The sequence below is a fragment of the Aspergillus terreus genome, genomic scaffold, assembly GCF_000149615.1.
Source record: "Aspergillus terreus NIH2624 scaffold_6 genomic scaffold, whole genome shotgun sequence".
In the NCBI taxonomy this organism is placed as follows: domain Eukaryota; kingdom Fungi; phylum Ascomycota; class Eurotiomycetes; order Eurotiales; family Aspergillaceae; genus Aspergillus; species Aspergillus terreus.
The window spans coordinates 1,344,624-1,358,447 of NT_165929.1; the positions used below are offsets into that span (position 1 = coordinate 1,344,624).

General features: G+C 57.1%; 3 protein-coding genes across 3 annotated transcripts; 2 read left to right on the forward strand and 1 right to left on the reverse strand.

Annotated features, from left to right (window-relative positions):
• Positions 1–663: 663 nt before the first annotated feature.
• Positions 664–2,364, forward strand: ATEG_04717 (putative MFS transporter; the record flags this gene model as incomplete). The annotated part of the gene is made up of 3 exons (XM_001213895.1): positions 664–1,104; positions 1,164–1,397; positions 1,453–2,364. The coding sequence occupies 3 exons, from the start codon at positions 664–666 to the stop codon at positions 2,362–2,364; spliced, it is 1,587 nt and encodes a 528-aa protein (XP_001213895.1).
• Positions 2,365–3,639: 1,275 nt separating this feature from the next.
• fma-PKS (polyketide synthase fmaB) lies at positions 3,640–11,043 on the reverse strand (the record flags this gene model as incomplete). The annotated part of the gene is made up of 4 exons (XM_001213896.1): positions 3,640–6,118; positions 6,179–6,560; positions 6,626–10,344; positions 10,403–11,043. The coding sequence occupies 4 exons, from the start codon at positions 11,041–11,043 to the stop codon at positions 3,640–3,642; spliced, it is 7,221 nt and encodes a 2,406-aa protein (XP_001213896.1).
• Positions 11,044–11,995: 952 nt separating this feature from the next.
• Positions 11,996–13,569, forward strand: ATEG_04719 (alpha/beta hydrolase; the record flags this gene model as incomplete). Its single annotated transcript, XM_001213897.1, has 4 exons — positions 11,996–12,103; positions 12,150–12,931; positions 13,064–13,281; positions 13,313–13,569. The coding sequence occupies 4 exons, from the start codon at positions 11,996–11,998 to the stop codon at positions 13,567–13,569; spliced, it is 1,365 nt and encodes a 454-aa protein (XP_001213897.1).
• Positions 13,570–13,824: the final 255 nt, after the last annotated feature.

Here is a 13,824-nt window from a genome sequence, read left to right on the forward strand (position 1 = left end):
GAGCGATTGACACGAGGGCTTCCCGACGGAGTGCATGCTCTAGACCACGCTCTTCATAGTCCACCAGAATGATGCGTCTCGGGTGGAGTGCCGCGATCACGCCGTTGCTCATCAGGGGCTGTGGGTGCTTCCATGTCGATCAAGTGCCCACTCTAAAGCCAAGCTATCGGTCTCGGGCTCCTCTCCCGAACATATAGTGGGCGACAGCGTGACTGGCATCTGGAAGCATTATTGGCTCTGGGGTGTAGATTCATCCCTATGGGTTCATCCCGCTGTCGTTCAGGGCGTATGCTTGGCTGAGAAAGCCCGCAGTGTTTCCATTTTAAGCCTCTTCCTCGCTCAAGCTCCATCACGAGCAGACTGATGATGTGATGATAGTCGACCCAGTGTGAGGGAGTTCTACTCCCTGACGCGCAATCCAGTCGACATGAGGATGAGGACCTTTGCTGTCAGGCTGTTATTTAAGACACTGTCCCTGGCGTGCTCTACAGGAGGCTCGTCGGACTATCCTTACGCTCTTCGATGCCTTAGTTTCGGTTCTCTCGCTCGGATTTTCTATATTCTCGTCACTCGTTGATCTATATGTTGTTTACGAACGTTCTTTACATCTGATATAGTCATTCTTTGCTACGTCAATATATCTCGTGCTGCCTCTGGTTTATAATGACTGCACATAATATGGCTAAAGAGGACCCTCAAGGGCTGGAACTCCCAGTAACCTCGGACTGCTCCTCGTCCATTACACAGGTTCCCACCGAAGCTCAGGAGTCGAGCACAGAGCTCAGCCTACCGCCTGGCACTCCTAACACGTTAGTCCAGGAAGACAGCCATGTCTCGGACCTGGAGAGCCTCAAGGCCCCGGAAGAGGACCAATATCAGCGGTTCTCCCCTGCAAGAAAGCTCCTGATCGTGTCGACGTTAGCATTCTGTGCCCTACTGGCTCCCATCTCTTCGACAGCCATCATGGCTGCCGTGCCCGAGCTCGCAAAGACATATCAGACCACCCCGGAAGTCATCAACGCCAGCACGGCTGTGTATCTGACGTCGATGGGGGTAGCAGCTCTGTTCTGGGGACCACTGAGCCAAGTGTATGGCCGTCGTCCTGTAAGTAGACTCACTTTCCATGTCAGACATCATCATGTCCTAATAGCACCGCTGCACAGGTCTTCATCGCAAGCAGCGTCTTGTTCTTCCTCTTCACCGTCGCAACCACCCTCGCTCCAACTCTCTCCACCTACTTCGTCTTCCGTGCCCTCACAGCCTTCCAGGGCACATCCTTCCTGGTCGTCGGCAGCTCCGCCATCGGCGACATCTACGCGCCAGACGCCCGCGCCACGGCCCTCGGCTGGATCCTATCTGGTAGCATGGTCGGACCAGCCTTTGGTCCATTCCTAGGGGTAAGCACTCAGCACACTTTCACAATACGTTGTACACCACATCTAACACCTACAGGGCGTCGTAATCACCTTCCGGCCATGGCGAACAATCTTCTGGCTCCTCACAGCAATGGCCGGCACCGCCGCGCTGGCCATCATCCTCGTCTTCCCCGAAACCCTCCCCCCAAGCACCCAGCAAGCCCTCCCCGGCCAAACCCTCCCCACCAAAGCAAAAGCCCTCTGGCAGCGCATCTCGCCCGCCCGTGTCATCGCCCTCAACGTCACTTACCCCAATCTCCTCCTCACCGGCCTCACCGCCGGCGCCCTCGTCTGGTGCCAGTACGCCCTCCTCACCCCAATCCGCCCCATCCTCAACCCACGCTTCCATCTCACCACCCCTGTCGAGGCCGGGCTCTTCTACCTCGCCCCGGGCGCCGGGTACCTGTTCGGCAACCTCTTCGGCGGGCGCTGGGCCGACCACGTCGTGGCCGTGTACGTCACCCGGCGCGGCGTGCGCGTCCCCGAAGACCGCCTGCGCGCCGGCCTGCTGCCGCTCTGCGTGCTGGCGCCGGCGTCGCTGCTGGCGTACGGATGGACGCTGGATCGCCGCGCGGGCGGCATCCCCGCGCCCGTCGTCGCCATGTTCGTCCAGGGCGTGTCGCAACTGCTGGCCCTGCCGGCGCTCAACACCTACTGTCTGGACGTCATGCATGCCGCCGGCCGCAGCGCCGAGGTCGTGGCCGGAAGCTATGTGTTCCGGTACGCGTTTGCCGCGCTGGCGACGGGCGTCGCGCTGCCGGCAATCGACACGATGGGCGTCGGCTGGTTCAACTCGCTCTCCGCGCTGTTCCTGCTCGTCTGCGGCGGCGCGGTCTGGTTGACGGCCGTGTATGGCGCGCGCTGGCGCGAGGGCGTCGACGCAAAGCGCGCACAAAAAGTCACTGCACCCGCTACTGCAGATACGCCTGCTGCTCCCAAAAGTGTTTAGATTGACTGCGTTTCCAATGTACATACCTAATATAATCCTATACTCCCTATGTCAGACCAAATAATCTCCTACCAGGCTTAATACATAAAAACCTCCTCCGTCCGTCCACCGCCCGCCCTCCACCCATCCAGCACCCCCTTCACCTTCTCCGCGACCTGCACCGCATACCCGGGCCCGGGCCACCCCGGCGGCGCCTGGGCAGGGTCCCCCAGCACCCACGCGACGGGCTGCGCGCTCCGCCCCGCGCACGCGCGCCGGACGTCCTCGACCTCGTACGGCTCGTACCCGCGTCCGAAGATGACCGCCCGCGGCGGCTGGCTATAGTCGAGCGTGGCAGTGGTGGTAATGTTTGGAGTGGGGATTTGCGGGCTCTGGCCGGATAGCAGACGGGGGATGTCGGCTTTGGCGGTCTCGATGGTTTGGATGAAGTGGATTACTGCTGAGGTCAGCATCGGCTTGTGGTGTCGAGGGAGCGATGGGGATACCTTCGTATTCGGGGAGGAGGTGGGTGGCTACGGTTTTGCCGATGGAGGGTGTGCGGCCGCAGAGGACGACGCGGAGGGGGGTTGGGAGGGATGGCATGTTGGTGTCTTGGTTGTAAGGAGTATAGGGTGGTATGTCGAGAGTAGGAGGTGTGGATGGGTGAGATGACGTTCTTATACTGCATTGGCGCTGACCGGAAGAAGTCTAGGCCAGCGCCGCTTTGTGCTCTGTCTGGGATGCTCTGTACTGTTATTTACAGATTACTTCCGGAGCAATCCGGGCAAATCCTGGTTATTTCTAGATCTATCATCTGTCACTAACCGTCTGGAGCAGATGTATCCAGCTACAACATCTATACTCCATATATATCCTCCTTCTAGACGCTTTTCGGAAACACTAGCACGAGTTGGGAACTAATCGGTAGTATTAAGTGACCGTAGGGCTAGCTTGGACATAAGCTATAGCATATATTCTATATCCCTTTGATGAATTACATAGATTGCGATGGTATGTATTTTCACAGCCCCGCCGTACGTTCCATGATCATAAAACATTAATATAAGCCTCTTATAACAACTTGTTCCTCATTCGGACCTTTAGCATCAATACTACTACTGCGTACTCCATATAGATATAAAATCCAGGGCCTCAGGCTCCTGGGTTGCCTCTTTAGGCCTAGCGCCTGCGTGCCTGCCTTGATATTTACACACCTTCAAGGACCTCACCCCAATCCAGCCCAACATCCAACCCAACAATCCTCCTTGATCAATCCCCTCTGATAATAAATCGGGTCTACCGCGCCAACTTGCTCAGAAGCGTCTCGCACAATGCCGTCAGAGTCCTAGCTCCCACAATGTCCAACGCACTAACCTCAATCTCCAACTGCTGGCGGACCCAATTCCTCAACTCCACCGCCACCAGCGAGTCAACTCCATAATTGCTCAGCGGGCGCGTAGGGTCCAACGGCTCCCCAACACCCAAGCTGCGCATCAAGACTGGGTTCACGAGCTCCACGGCGGCAGCGAGGAGAATCGCATGGTCTGTGTCTCCCGATGAGCCCTTCTTCAGGAGCGTCAGCTTGGATTTCGCTTCGGCGTCGACGCCCCCGCTGGCCTTGGCTGCGTCACGACCGGCTAGGGCGCTGAAGCGGTGAACAGGCTCGAAGGGAGTCTCGCCGGGCACGATCGCGGTGACGAGTTGTCCGGTGTGGGATGGGTTGAGACGGTGCGTCTGCTGGAGGATACTGATGCGTAGGATTTGGTGCAGCAGCGCCTCGTGGATGGGTGTCCAGCCGCGAGTTTCGAAGACGCGATTGAGCATCGCACCTTGGTCGTCGTGGGCGAGGTAGCCGACATCGTCGATGGGACCGAGATTGATCGAGCAGGCAGGCAGCCCCTGCTGCAGCCGGTACGCGGCGAAGGAGTCGAGGAAGGTGTTGCCTGCGGCATAGTTGGCCTGGCCGAGCTGCCCTACCAAACCGCTCACGCTGGAGAGGAGGGTGAAGAAATCCAGGGGGGTCGATTGCTCGAGCGACGCCTGATGCAGGTTCCAAGTCCCAGCAACTTTGACTGCGATGGGCTGTCGGAACTCGTCAGGCGTCATGGTCGAGAACATGCGGTCACGCAGGACCATTGCACCTTGAATCACCCCGATGATGGGCAACGAGGCGGCGGCAAAGGCACGACGGACGTCGTCCAGGGACGTGATATCCCCCGTTACCTGATCGACATGGCATCCCAGGCATTGGCAGTCGTAGATGATCTTCTGCGACCGCGCGTCCTCGTACCCACTGCGACAGATGACAACCAGGTTTTTGGCTCCATGCCGCGCCAGGTAGACTGCGATGCTTCCGCAGAGACCCTTGAGTCCACCGGCTATGAGGTATGAGCCGTCTGAGCGCAGGTGGAAGGCAGGTCCTGCGGGCCGGAAGGGTAGGGGTACGGTCTTGCTCTGCTCAAAGGAGAGGACTACCTTGCCAATGTGCTTCCCTCGCTGCATGTACCTGAACGCGTCCACAGTCTCGGTAAAGGGGAAAGTGGCGCCGATGTGCAGCGGTTTAATATGGCGTTGCCTCACCAGGTCCATGATGTAGACTCCCGTCTGGTAGGTGGTCTCATCGCTGATGCTCTTTCGCGAGAGATCCAGGGCACGGTAGGAGCAGTTGCGGTCGAACGGCTCCATGGAGAGGCTGTTTCGGTCGAGCATGTCCTTCTTTCCGATCTCGACGAGAGTGCCGTTCTCGGCGATACATCTCCAGCTCTCGTGCAGCATGTCGCCGGTCAGCGAGTTGAGACAGACATCGACCCCGCGGCCGTTGGTCGCCCGCATCAGTTCTTTAGCAAAGGCCGTGCTGCGTGAAGAGAACATGCGGTCTCGCCGCACCCCGTACTGCTCCGCCAGGAAGTCCCGTTTCGCATCCGTGCCCACCGTCACAAAGATTTCTGCCCCGAGATAGTGGCACAGCTCGATGGCAGCCAGGCCGACTCCCCCCGAAGCGGAATGGATCAAGACAGACTGTCCTTTTTGAAGGTTGGCCAACGTGACCAGGCCGTAGACGGCTGTGTGCACGGCAATTCCGAGGGTCGTGCCGGCTTCCAACGAGAGCCAGTCGGGCAAAGGATGAACCGCATGCCAGCGGTTTCTCACCCTGTTGGCGAAACAGCCTCCATCTCGTCGGACCATGAGCACTCGATCCCCGGGTTTAACAGTGGGCACAGCGTCCCCAATGGCGGTGACTATTCCTGTACACTCTAAGCCGAACAAGTGCTCGTTGGCCGGAACGAATCCCATCGCGTTGGCCAGGTCCTTGAAGTTCATCCCTGCAGCGTGGACTTCGACCTCGACTTCGTCCTCTGCGAGCTTTGGCAGATCAGGGAGTTCCCTGTATACCAGAGTATCCAATGTCCCAGGCCTTTCGCTGACCAACCGAATGATGGACTTGTGGTTGTGGATGATGTCCTCACGAACAGGTGGTCCTCCTCCTGCCTCTGCTTCCTCACTCTCTTTCTGGGCCTGATTGAGCACGGCATCCGCAACCACCCTACTGACATGGTACATCCCATCGCGCTCTACGAACTCGCTGTCAGTCTTCTCGAGGCTCGCGACAGATATGATATGGCGAAGAGCCGTATCAATCGCCTCAAGGCTGCCGGTACTGGTCGTAGACTCGATATCCAGGCACAAGAGCAGGTTGGATGGGTATTCCGCCCGAAGAGAGCGTGCAACGCCAAACATGAGGCCTTGCTCTGGATGGGTAACCTGCATCTGAGACCTGTATCCTGTGAGAAACTCGGTACAAAAGCGAGCAGATCAATATGGTCTCGAAACTTACCCCCTAGTCACCCACACCACTCGGCATTGCTTCTCCAGCAGCCCTCGCAGCGCAGTAAACTGTTCATCTGCTAAAGCGGAAAGAATCGGGCGATCCATCTCATCTATTATCAGGACTGTGCTCGCAGATGGAACCTCGTCGAATGGTAGACTGTGCTCCGATAGAGCCCATCCCTTCTTGTGGAGCGCATTCTGAACTGCATCTGTGGAGGGAATTGGAGTGCCAAAATGGAGCAAGTGCACGTTTTCTCTCTCACTGTGGTGCAAGTCCGTCTCTGTGCTTTTCTCCTTCGGGTTTCCAACGTGAAGCAGACTGAGGATGCCACCTCCTGAGGTGTGGATATCATGAACAGTATCGAGCCCGGTCGAGCTGGAAGCGTCACCTGAAGAGTCCTCGTCAGATATCTGCGACAGCCACATAAGTTCTGGGGTATTACGAGATACATACCATTCAGGAACGGGAGTACTACCCTCACCGCAACCAAATATCCATTCACTGTCAGGCCATCTTGTGCCCGCTGGATGGTTTGGTCAAGTTCTCGCTCCCCTTCGTCAACCTTCAGGATAATTAAGTCATACTTCTCATCGAGATCATCAAAAGGCCCGTGCTCTGCATCCACTACCTGCACAGCAACACCTGGTTCAGCCGCATATTTCTCATGGGCCACCAGTCCGGCTTGTTGCGATGGAGCCAGGAAGCGGTAGCTACACCCCTGGGCAATAGGACCCGCCCCAGCGCGGATATGGTCAAGGTACAGGGACTCGCCAGCTGCGGGGCCGTCGCGGGCCGCCACCTCCAGCACTTTTGCCGACGGCCTTTTGTGGGCTATCAGTGACAGCAGCTTGGCCATCTGTGTCACGGCTGCAGCGGCATCTCCATCGCCCTCACCATCGCCGTTACCTGGGGGCACCGTCGTCTGCAAAATATGCGCCGTCTGGGCGGAGGTGAGGAAGTCAATGTCTGGGTTCCAAACAATCTCCGTGAATGCATGCGGCCGGTCGACGCTCGCATTTATAGCGTGGTAGCGCAAACCTTCGAGATGAAACACGAGCTCATTGCTTCCCTGCGCAATCGTCCTGATGTCACTAACATAGCGTTTATTGTCATCTGGGCGGCCAACACCGCTCCATACAGCCTCGGAGGCTACAACCGCGCTGTCATCGCTAGATGCGACCTTGTGCGGAAATATGACCAAGTCATCAATGAGGGCAGGGGGCATAAGGGTGTTGATGGCGGAATGATGACCCCGGTTGAGGGCGACAGTGGCAATCTGTAAGCAGCCATCGATGGCGGCGGGGTGCATTGCATATTGGCTCTGCGGATAGCGAGACTCGGGGGCCTGCAGTCGCACCAACGCCCGGCACTGACGCGAGTCTGCCTTGGCCTCGACCTGCTGACAGGGCTGGAAGGCAGGGCCGAAGTGGTATCCAACCCGGCGCATGGCCTTGTACCATACCGCGCCTGGGACCGGATGTTGCAGAGGTGCAATGTCGGACGCATTGACCGGTGGCCGGGGAAGGCTCTGCTTAGCAACGCTCACAAGTCCCCGGCAGTGTTCTTCAATGGAGCCATCCTTGGTGATCGTGCTGACCGTGAACTCGTGCCATGACTCCTTGGTGCTGGAGCACGGCTGTAAAGACAACAGGATCTTGGTACCGCCATTTGCGTCCAGGGTGAGCATCCGGGGGAATGTCACATTGCGCAGTTTGAAAGGGAGTTCGGAGATGGCCGTCCCCTCCGGAATCTGCCCCGTTGCATACGTCTTCTGGTAGATGGCTTCGATGGCCATGGCGATGTAGCCCGCCGCAGGGAAGATGACACTGTCTCCGAGGAGATGGTCACGTAGCCAAGTCGTATCGCTGAGCCGCAGCACGTTCTTCCATGTCGGATTTGTCCATGGGCTGCCGAGGATCTTGCTGCCAAGGAGGTCATGATAGGGGAATTTGCGGAAGCGCCAGTCGTGACTCGATTCACTTTCGTGCCAATACTTGACAGAGTGATTCCACTGGTAGTTGGGCAGATCCGACACAAACACCGGGGGAGCGTCGCCTACATCGTTGTTGAATGCTGGTAGGGAGATGGGGTAGCCTATGGTGAACAAGGTCCCGGCTGCATGTAGCAAGGTCGCGACAGCATCAGGCCCGCGCTTCCAGGCCGAGCCATACACCGCGGAGGACGAGGCGGCCTTTTTGATCTGGTTTATCGGTCCAGATAGTGCGTCACTTGGCCCAATCTCAATGAGGCAATCCACAGCCTCTGGTCCCGTTACCAGCTCATGTGCGGCCTGACCGAAGAGCACAGGCGAAACCATGTTGGCGACCCAGTAGGCAGGCCCTGGTGGGCTTGTAAGGGCTGTGCCCATGGTTGACGACACCATGAGTGAGTGCTTCTCTTTATTATCGTCCTCTGGCCACTCGACATGATGCCTCAACAGATCCTCATATCGCCCAGCGACGGACTTCATATGGCGGGAATGATACGCCGCATCCACGCGAAGTAGTCGTGCAAAGTGTCCGTCACCTTTAACACGTTCTTCAATTGGGACAAGTTCTGCCTTTGTACCGGAGAGGGTGACACTCTGCGGGCTGTTAATGCAGGCAACCTCAACAGTCGTGCCCTCCAAGTACGGTAGGACCTGGTCGGGTCCAAGACCGACAGCCATCATTCCGACAGGCTCCATGTAAATGGCCTCCGATGTAGCCTTGCCCCGATAATACGCTATCAGGATAGCCTGCTCGGGGGTGATCTGGCCTGCAGCGACAGCAGCCGCAATCTCTCCAGACGAATGTCCGACCACCGCGTTGGGGACCACACCGGAATCCTGGATTACATCCAGCAGTGCCAGCTGAAGTGCCGTTACTAGCGGCTGAGATAGTTCCGGACGTTGGATCTGGGCGCCATCAGCCGTCAACTCCTTGTAGAGTGACCATGACGGCGGATCATGGGCGCCTTGTAGGACTCTATCCAAGTGCTGGATAGTACGCTCGGCTAGGGGAAACGTTTCAACCAGCGCTCTCCCCATTGTAGGCCATTGGGCGCCTTGCCCTGTAAAGACGAACCCAACCCTTGGCTTCTGGCCGGATATATGCCCTCGATTCATGGTGGGAAGGTCGATGGTGGTGCTGCTCGTGACCGCAAAGGCGCGGTGATAGTGGCGAGATCTCCGTTCGCTCAAAGTATATGCAAGATCGCGAAGAGCGACCTTGACAGCCGGATCGGATAGGTGACGATCTAATGCAGCGGCTTGGGCGTCCAGCGCCTTTTCATCGTTTGCCGAAAAGACTAGGAGATAGGGGCGCGTCGCGGTTTCTTCTGCGAATAGATCATCCGTCTCTTCGTTTACATAAGAAGAGACGTGATGGTGGCCGAGGCCCTTAGCCTCGTCAACGATGACATGAGCATTCGAGCCCCCATATCCGAACGAGTTAATGCTGGCTCTCCGAAAGGGGACCTTTGGCCAGGTAGTGGCTGTCCGCGAGGTATATAAACGCAATGCGGCGAAATCAATCTTTGGGCTAGGATCAATAAAGGTCGGATTCCCAGGGATGACGCCGTGCTCCAAGCTGAGGACTGTCTTTAGCAGTCCGGATAGACCGGCCGCTGGCTCCGAGTGACCAATATTGCTTTTCACCGAGCCGATTCGCAAGGGCCGGTCGGGTGATTGAAACGGCGTGAAGACGGTAGCAACGCCGTTCGCCTCTAGGGAATCACCCGCTCTTGTCCCGGTGCCGTGGAATTCCACGTAGCTCGTCAGCGAGAGGTCAGTTATGCCAGCGTTCTGATAAGCCTGTCGGATAGCAGCCGACTGTGCTTCGGGGTTGGGGCTCGCGATGCCAGCTGTCCAGCCGTCGCTGTTAGTGGCAGTTCCACGAATGACGGCCCGGATCGGATCTTTGTCGTTGATGGCATCGCTCAGGCGCTTGAGATACACCATATTCACTGCCTCGGCCTTGATATACCCGTCTGCTTTGGAGTCGAACGTGTGGCACCGCCCGGATAACGACGCGGCACCGTTTGCACCCATGTAATGATCCATGACATGCTCCGGGCTGCAGTACAGATTGGCACCAGCCACTATTGCCGAGTTTATTTCCTTGGACTGGAGATATCTCATCGCGAGGTCGATCCCGATCAGAGAACCGGAGCAGGCAGTGTCGATGGTCATACTACATACACTTTGTTAGCGGCTGGCTTGTGCACGTTGGTGAAGACAACGCAACCCACCTTGGCCCTTTGATATTGAGAAAGTGACTGAGGCGATTGCTGAGCATGGCTCTACCAACCCCAACTACTGTTGCGGAAGCACGATTCTCCGGGTCGCGCGCCTGCATGTCGCCATAATCACTGGCGAACGAGCTGACGAAGCAGCCTACAGACGCCCCGTCGAGTTGCTCCAGAGTGACGCCCGCGTTCTCGAGACCCTCGTAGACAACCTCGAGCAGCTGCCGTTGCTGCGGGTCCATAGAGGTTGCCTCTATGCCGGAGAGGTGAAAGAATTGGGCATCGATATCCCGCGGGTCAACATCCTGCAGGAACATCCCACCAGGGGATGCCATCGTCTGCGGCTTCAGGGAGCCATCATAGTGGGTGTTGAGCGAGTACCGAGTCCCTGGAGGCGTGTTGATTGCAATTCGCCCCTCCTCGAGGAATTGCCAGAAGGCTCGCGGGGTATGACATGCGTCTGGCAGTCTGCAGGCCATGCTTACCACGGCCACGGGCTCTTGGATGTAGGGAGTGCTGCTGCTGTGCAACTCTCCATGAGAATCCTGGCTCGAGGCATGGTTTTTGCCACCGGCTCCATTCACTCGAGTATGTCCATTGACTTGAGTATGTCCATTCATGCTACCGTTTGTGAATCCAGTCATCTTGCTAGCTGTCTTGTGTAAAAAGGTCGGTAGTCGTATGATGGTGCCATAATGTCAGCGTTACCCACGCTACATATAGTGCAACCTGGCTCTACCATCCCGATGCTCTCACTAAACATCCTTGACATCCATGAAGCCACCGGTCCGTCTCTCTACGCTCGATTATCCTATCAGATGGGCGCACAGCCTTCAATGGATCAGAAAAGGGCAACTCCACTGCATGAGGCTCTGGTATCGCTAAGTTGTCGCTATTCGCGAGACCAGATAAAGATGATCCCGGTCTTGCTTGCACCGATTGAGGGGGCCAAGACAGGGGTATATCCAGTAGAACTCACGCCACATGTATGGAAATCAAACCGTATTGATTGCACCATATCCAGAGTATATCATGGAGACATACAAAGGTAGAGGCGTCATGTATGGTTACGGCTCAGATTTCCTTATCTATTCAGCCTAGGGCTTGGCTTTAGTTCTCCGAACCCTCCGAACCCTCCGAACATCACCCCCCGCAACCCCCACTCGGGCCGCACCCCGCCCCGTGCCGTGTCTATGCGCGCGCATCTCGATTAGGGAATTCCTGCTCCTGAAGTAGGATTCTGTCTAAGGTTCGGGTGATTGGCATCCCCGAGACAAGCTGCATGACAGTAGGAGTAAGCAGACGTCGGATCGTCCGTTCCGCCTATCAGGCCACTGGTTCCGACACTTGGGCAGGGGCTCTGCTTACGGATGTGTCAAGGGGATCCATTTATGGCATCTGCTCGTGTGACCGGCCAGGCCAGCCTGCTGACGACGTGCCATCAGCTAAGAATTGAAACTTACAGTACAGTATTGCAATTAGTGAACTGATTTTGCAAATATAGAGGCTCTCATAGTTGATTGTCTCCAGTCTATAGAGCAGTGGGAAGTTGTCCATCTCTGTCCTCCCCGTCCTACACGAACGCCCTATCGCAACATGCCTTCCCACGAGAACATCGAGTTCCGCACGCTGGACAACACAGTCCTGCGAGGCTGTCTATTCCCTGCAGCCCAGCGAGGTCCAGGAATCATCATGACGCCCGGCGTACGTACAAACCCCCCAAATGCCTAGCCCTCCTAAACATTCCAAGTTCAACGCAACCAAAGAGATGCTCGGCCTCCCCACAACAGCCGCATCCTTCCAACGCGCCGGCATCACAGCCCTAACCTACGACCCGCGCGGTGTCGGTCTCAGCGACGGCACGCCGCGCAACGACATCAACCCCTTCCAATGCGTCGACGACCTCTCCGACGCCCTCACCTTCCTCCTCTCGCACCCAGCCATCGACCGCACCCAAGGCGTCGGCCTCTGGGGCATGTCCCTCGGCGCGAGCATCGCGCTCGTGACCTCCGCCGTGGACCCGCGCGCGCGCTTCACCGTCGCCGTGTGCCCCGTCGTCGGGGCCACGCAGAACCTGCCCAAGCTGTCCGGCGTGCTCGCCAAAGCCGCGCAGGACCGCGAGTCCCGCCTCAAGGGCAACGCGCCCTTCTACGTGCCCATGCTCACGAAGACGGGCGAGAACCCAGCCGGGTTTAACCTGGGTTTTGAGCGCGCCGTCGCCATGCGCCTGCTCAATGCCCAGGACGTGAACGACCCGCTCAGGGCGGAGCTGGCGCCTAACCATGTCAACCGCACGACTGTCGGCACGTATCGGAATATGCTGCTCTGGGAGCCCAGCCATATGTGGAAGTATCTGGCGCGCCCGGTGCTGTTTGTTCTGGCGGAGCGGGATGCGGTTGTCGGGACTGAGACGCAGAAGAGGCATTTTGAGATGTTGACGGCGGATAAGGAGTTGTATGTGCAGATGGGTGCGGTGCATATGGATATCTTGGAGGGGGTGCATCAGGCAGATGTTAATCGGGTGCAGACGGAGTTTGTGCTGCGCCTTTTGGGGGGTAGAAGGGACATCGACTATTAGAGTGTGGATATATTGTTATTTATCTCACCGTCGAAACTGCAATATGTTCTAGATATCCGAGGTCCATGCTGCTAAAATAGACGCAGATCTATCACCAGTCTTCTTTCGAAACACCTACATCGCAACCCCGAACCACAGCCCCATTCCCAAAAGCACATTCACCAGCAACTGATGAAATCCAACCCAAAGCGCAACGTTGACATACTTTGGTGCGAGCACCGTCCACAGGACACCATCATCGCGCCACCACAGACACGACGCCATCACGGCAAGGACACCGCACGCGGAATAGAGTGTCTGGTAAGTAAGATACTCCAGAAAGGATTGAACCTTAGCGTCTCGACTTTTCGCTGCGGTTGTTGCGCTTAGGAGCCGCAGCCCAGCAAGCGACCACCATACCGGGCCAATCCAGTTACTTAGAATGGTCTGGAGCGAGACGAGAAGGACATTCTGCATGCTGTCGGTGTGCGAGATCCCGTTGTACCCGTTCATCATGTCAAGTGAGGCGAGGGAGTTGCTGCGGCCGCCGGAGAAGAAGGCGCTTTGGGCGAGGAGGAGGACCGTCAGTGATATTGTGGAGGCGTCTGATTGAATTTTGGAGAAGAGGGACACTTGTTTATCACGCAGGGTTAGTGGGACCGAAGGAGGATAGCTTGACAAAAACATACGGAGCCAGTGCAATTGCAGGTCGAAAATTAGAAAGAGGATGAGACTCTTTGGTCGTGCTTGGGCGCGCAGATATACATTGGCGAGCTCGACGATCCCGACAAGGACGGCTGGGGAAGCAGATATCATTAGCAATAGATTGGTTGCATACTTGGTAACAGACAAACCTGGACTCGCCGCC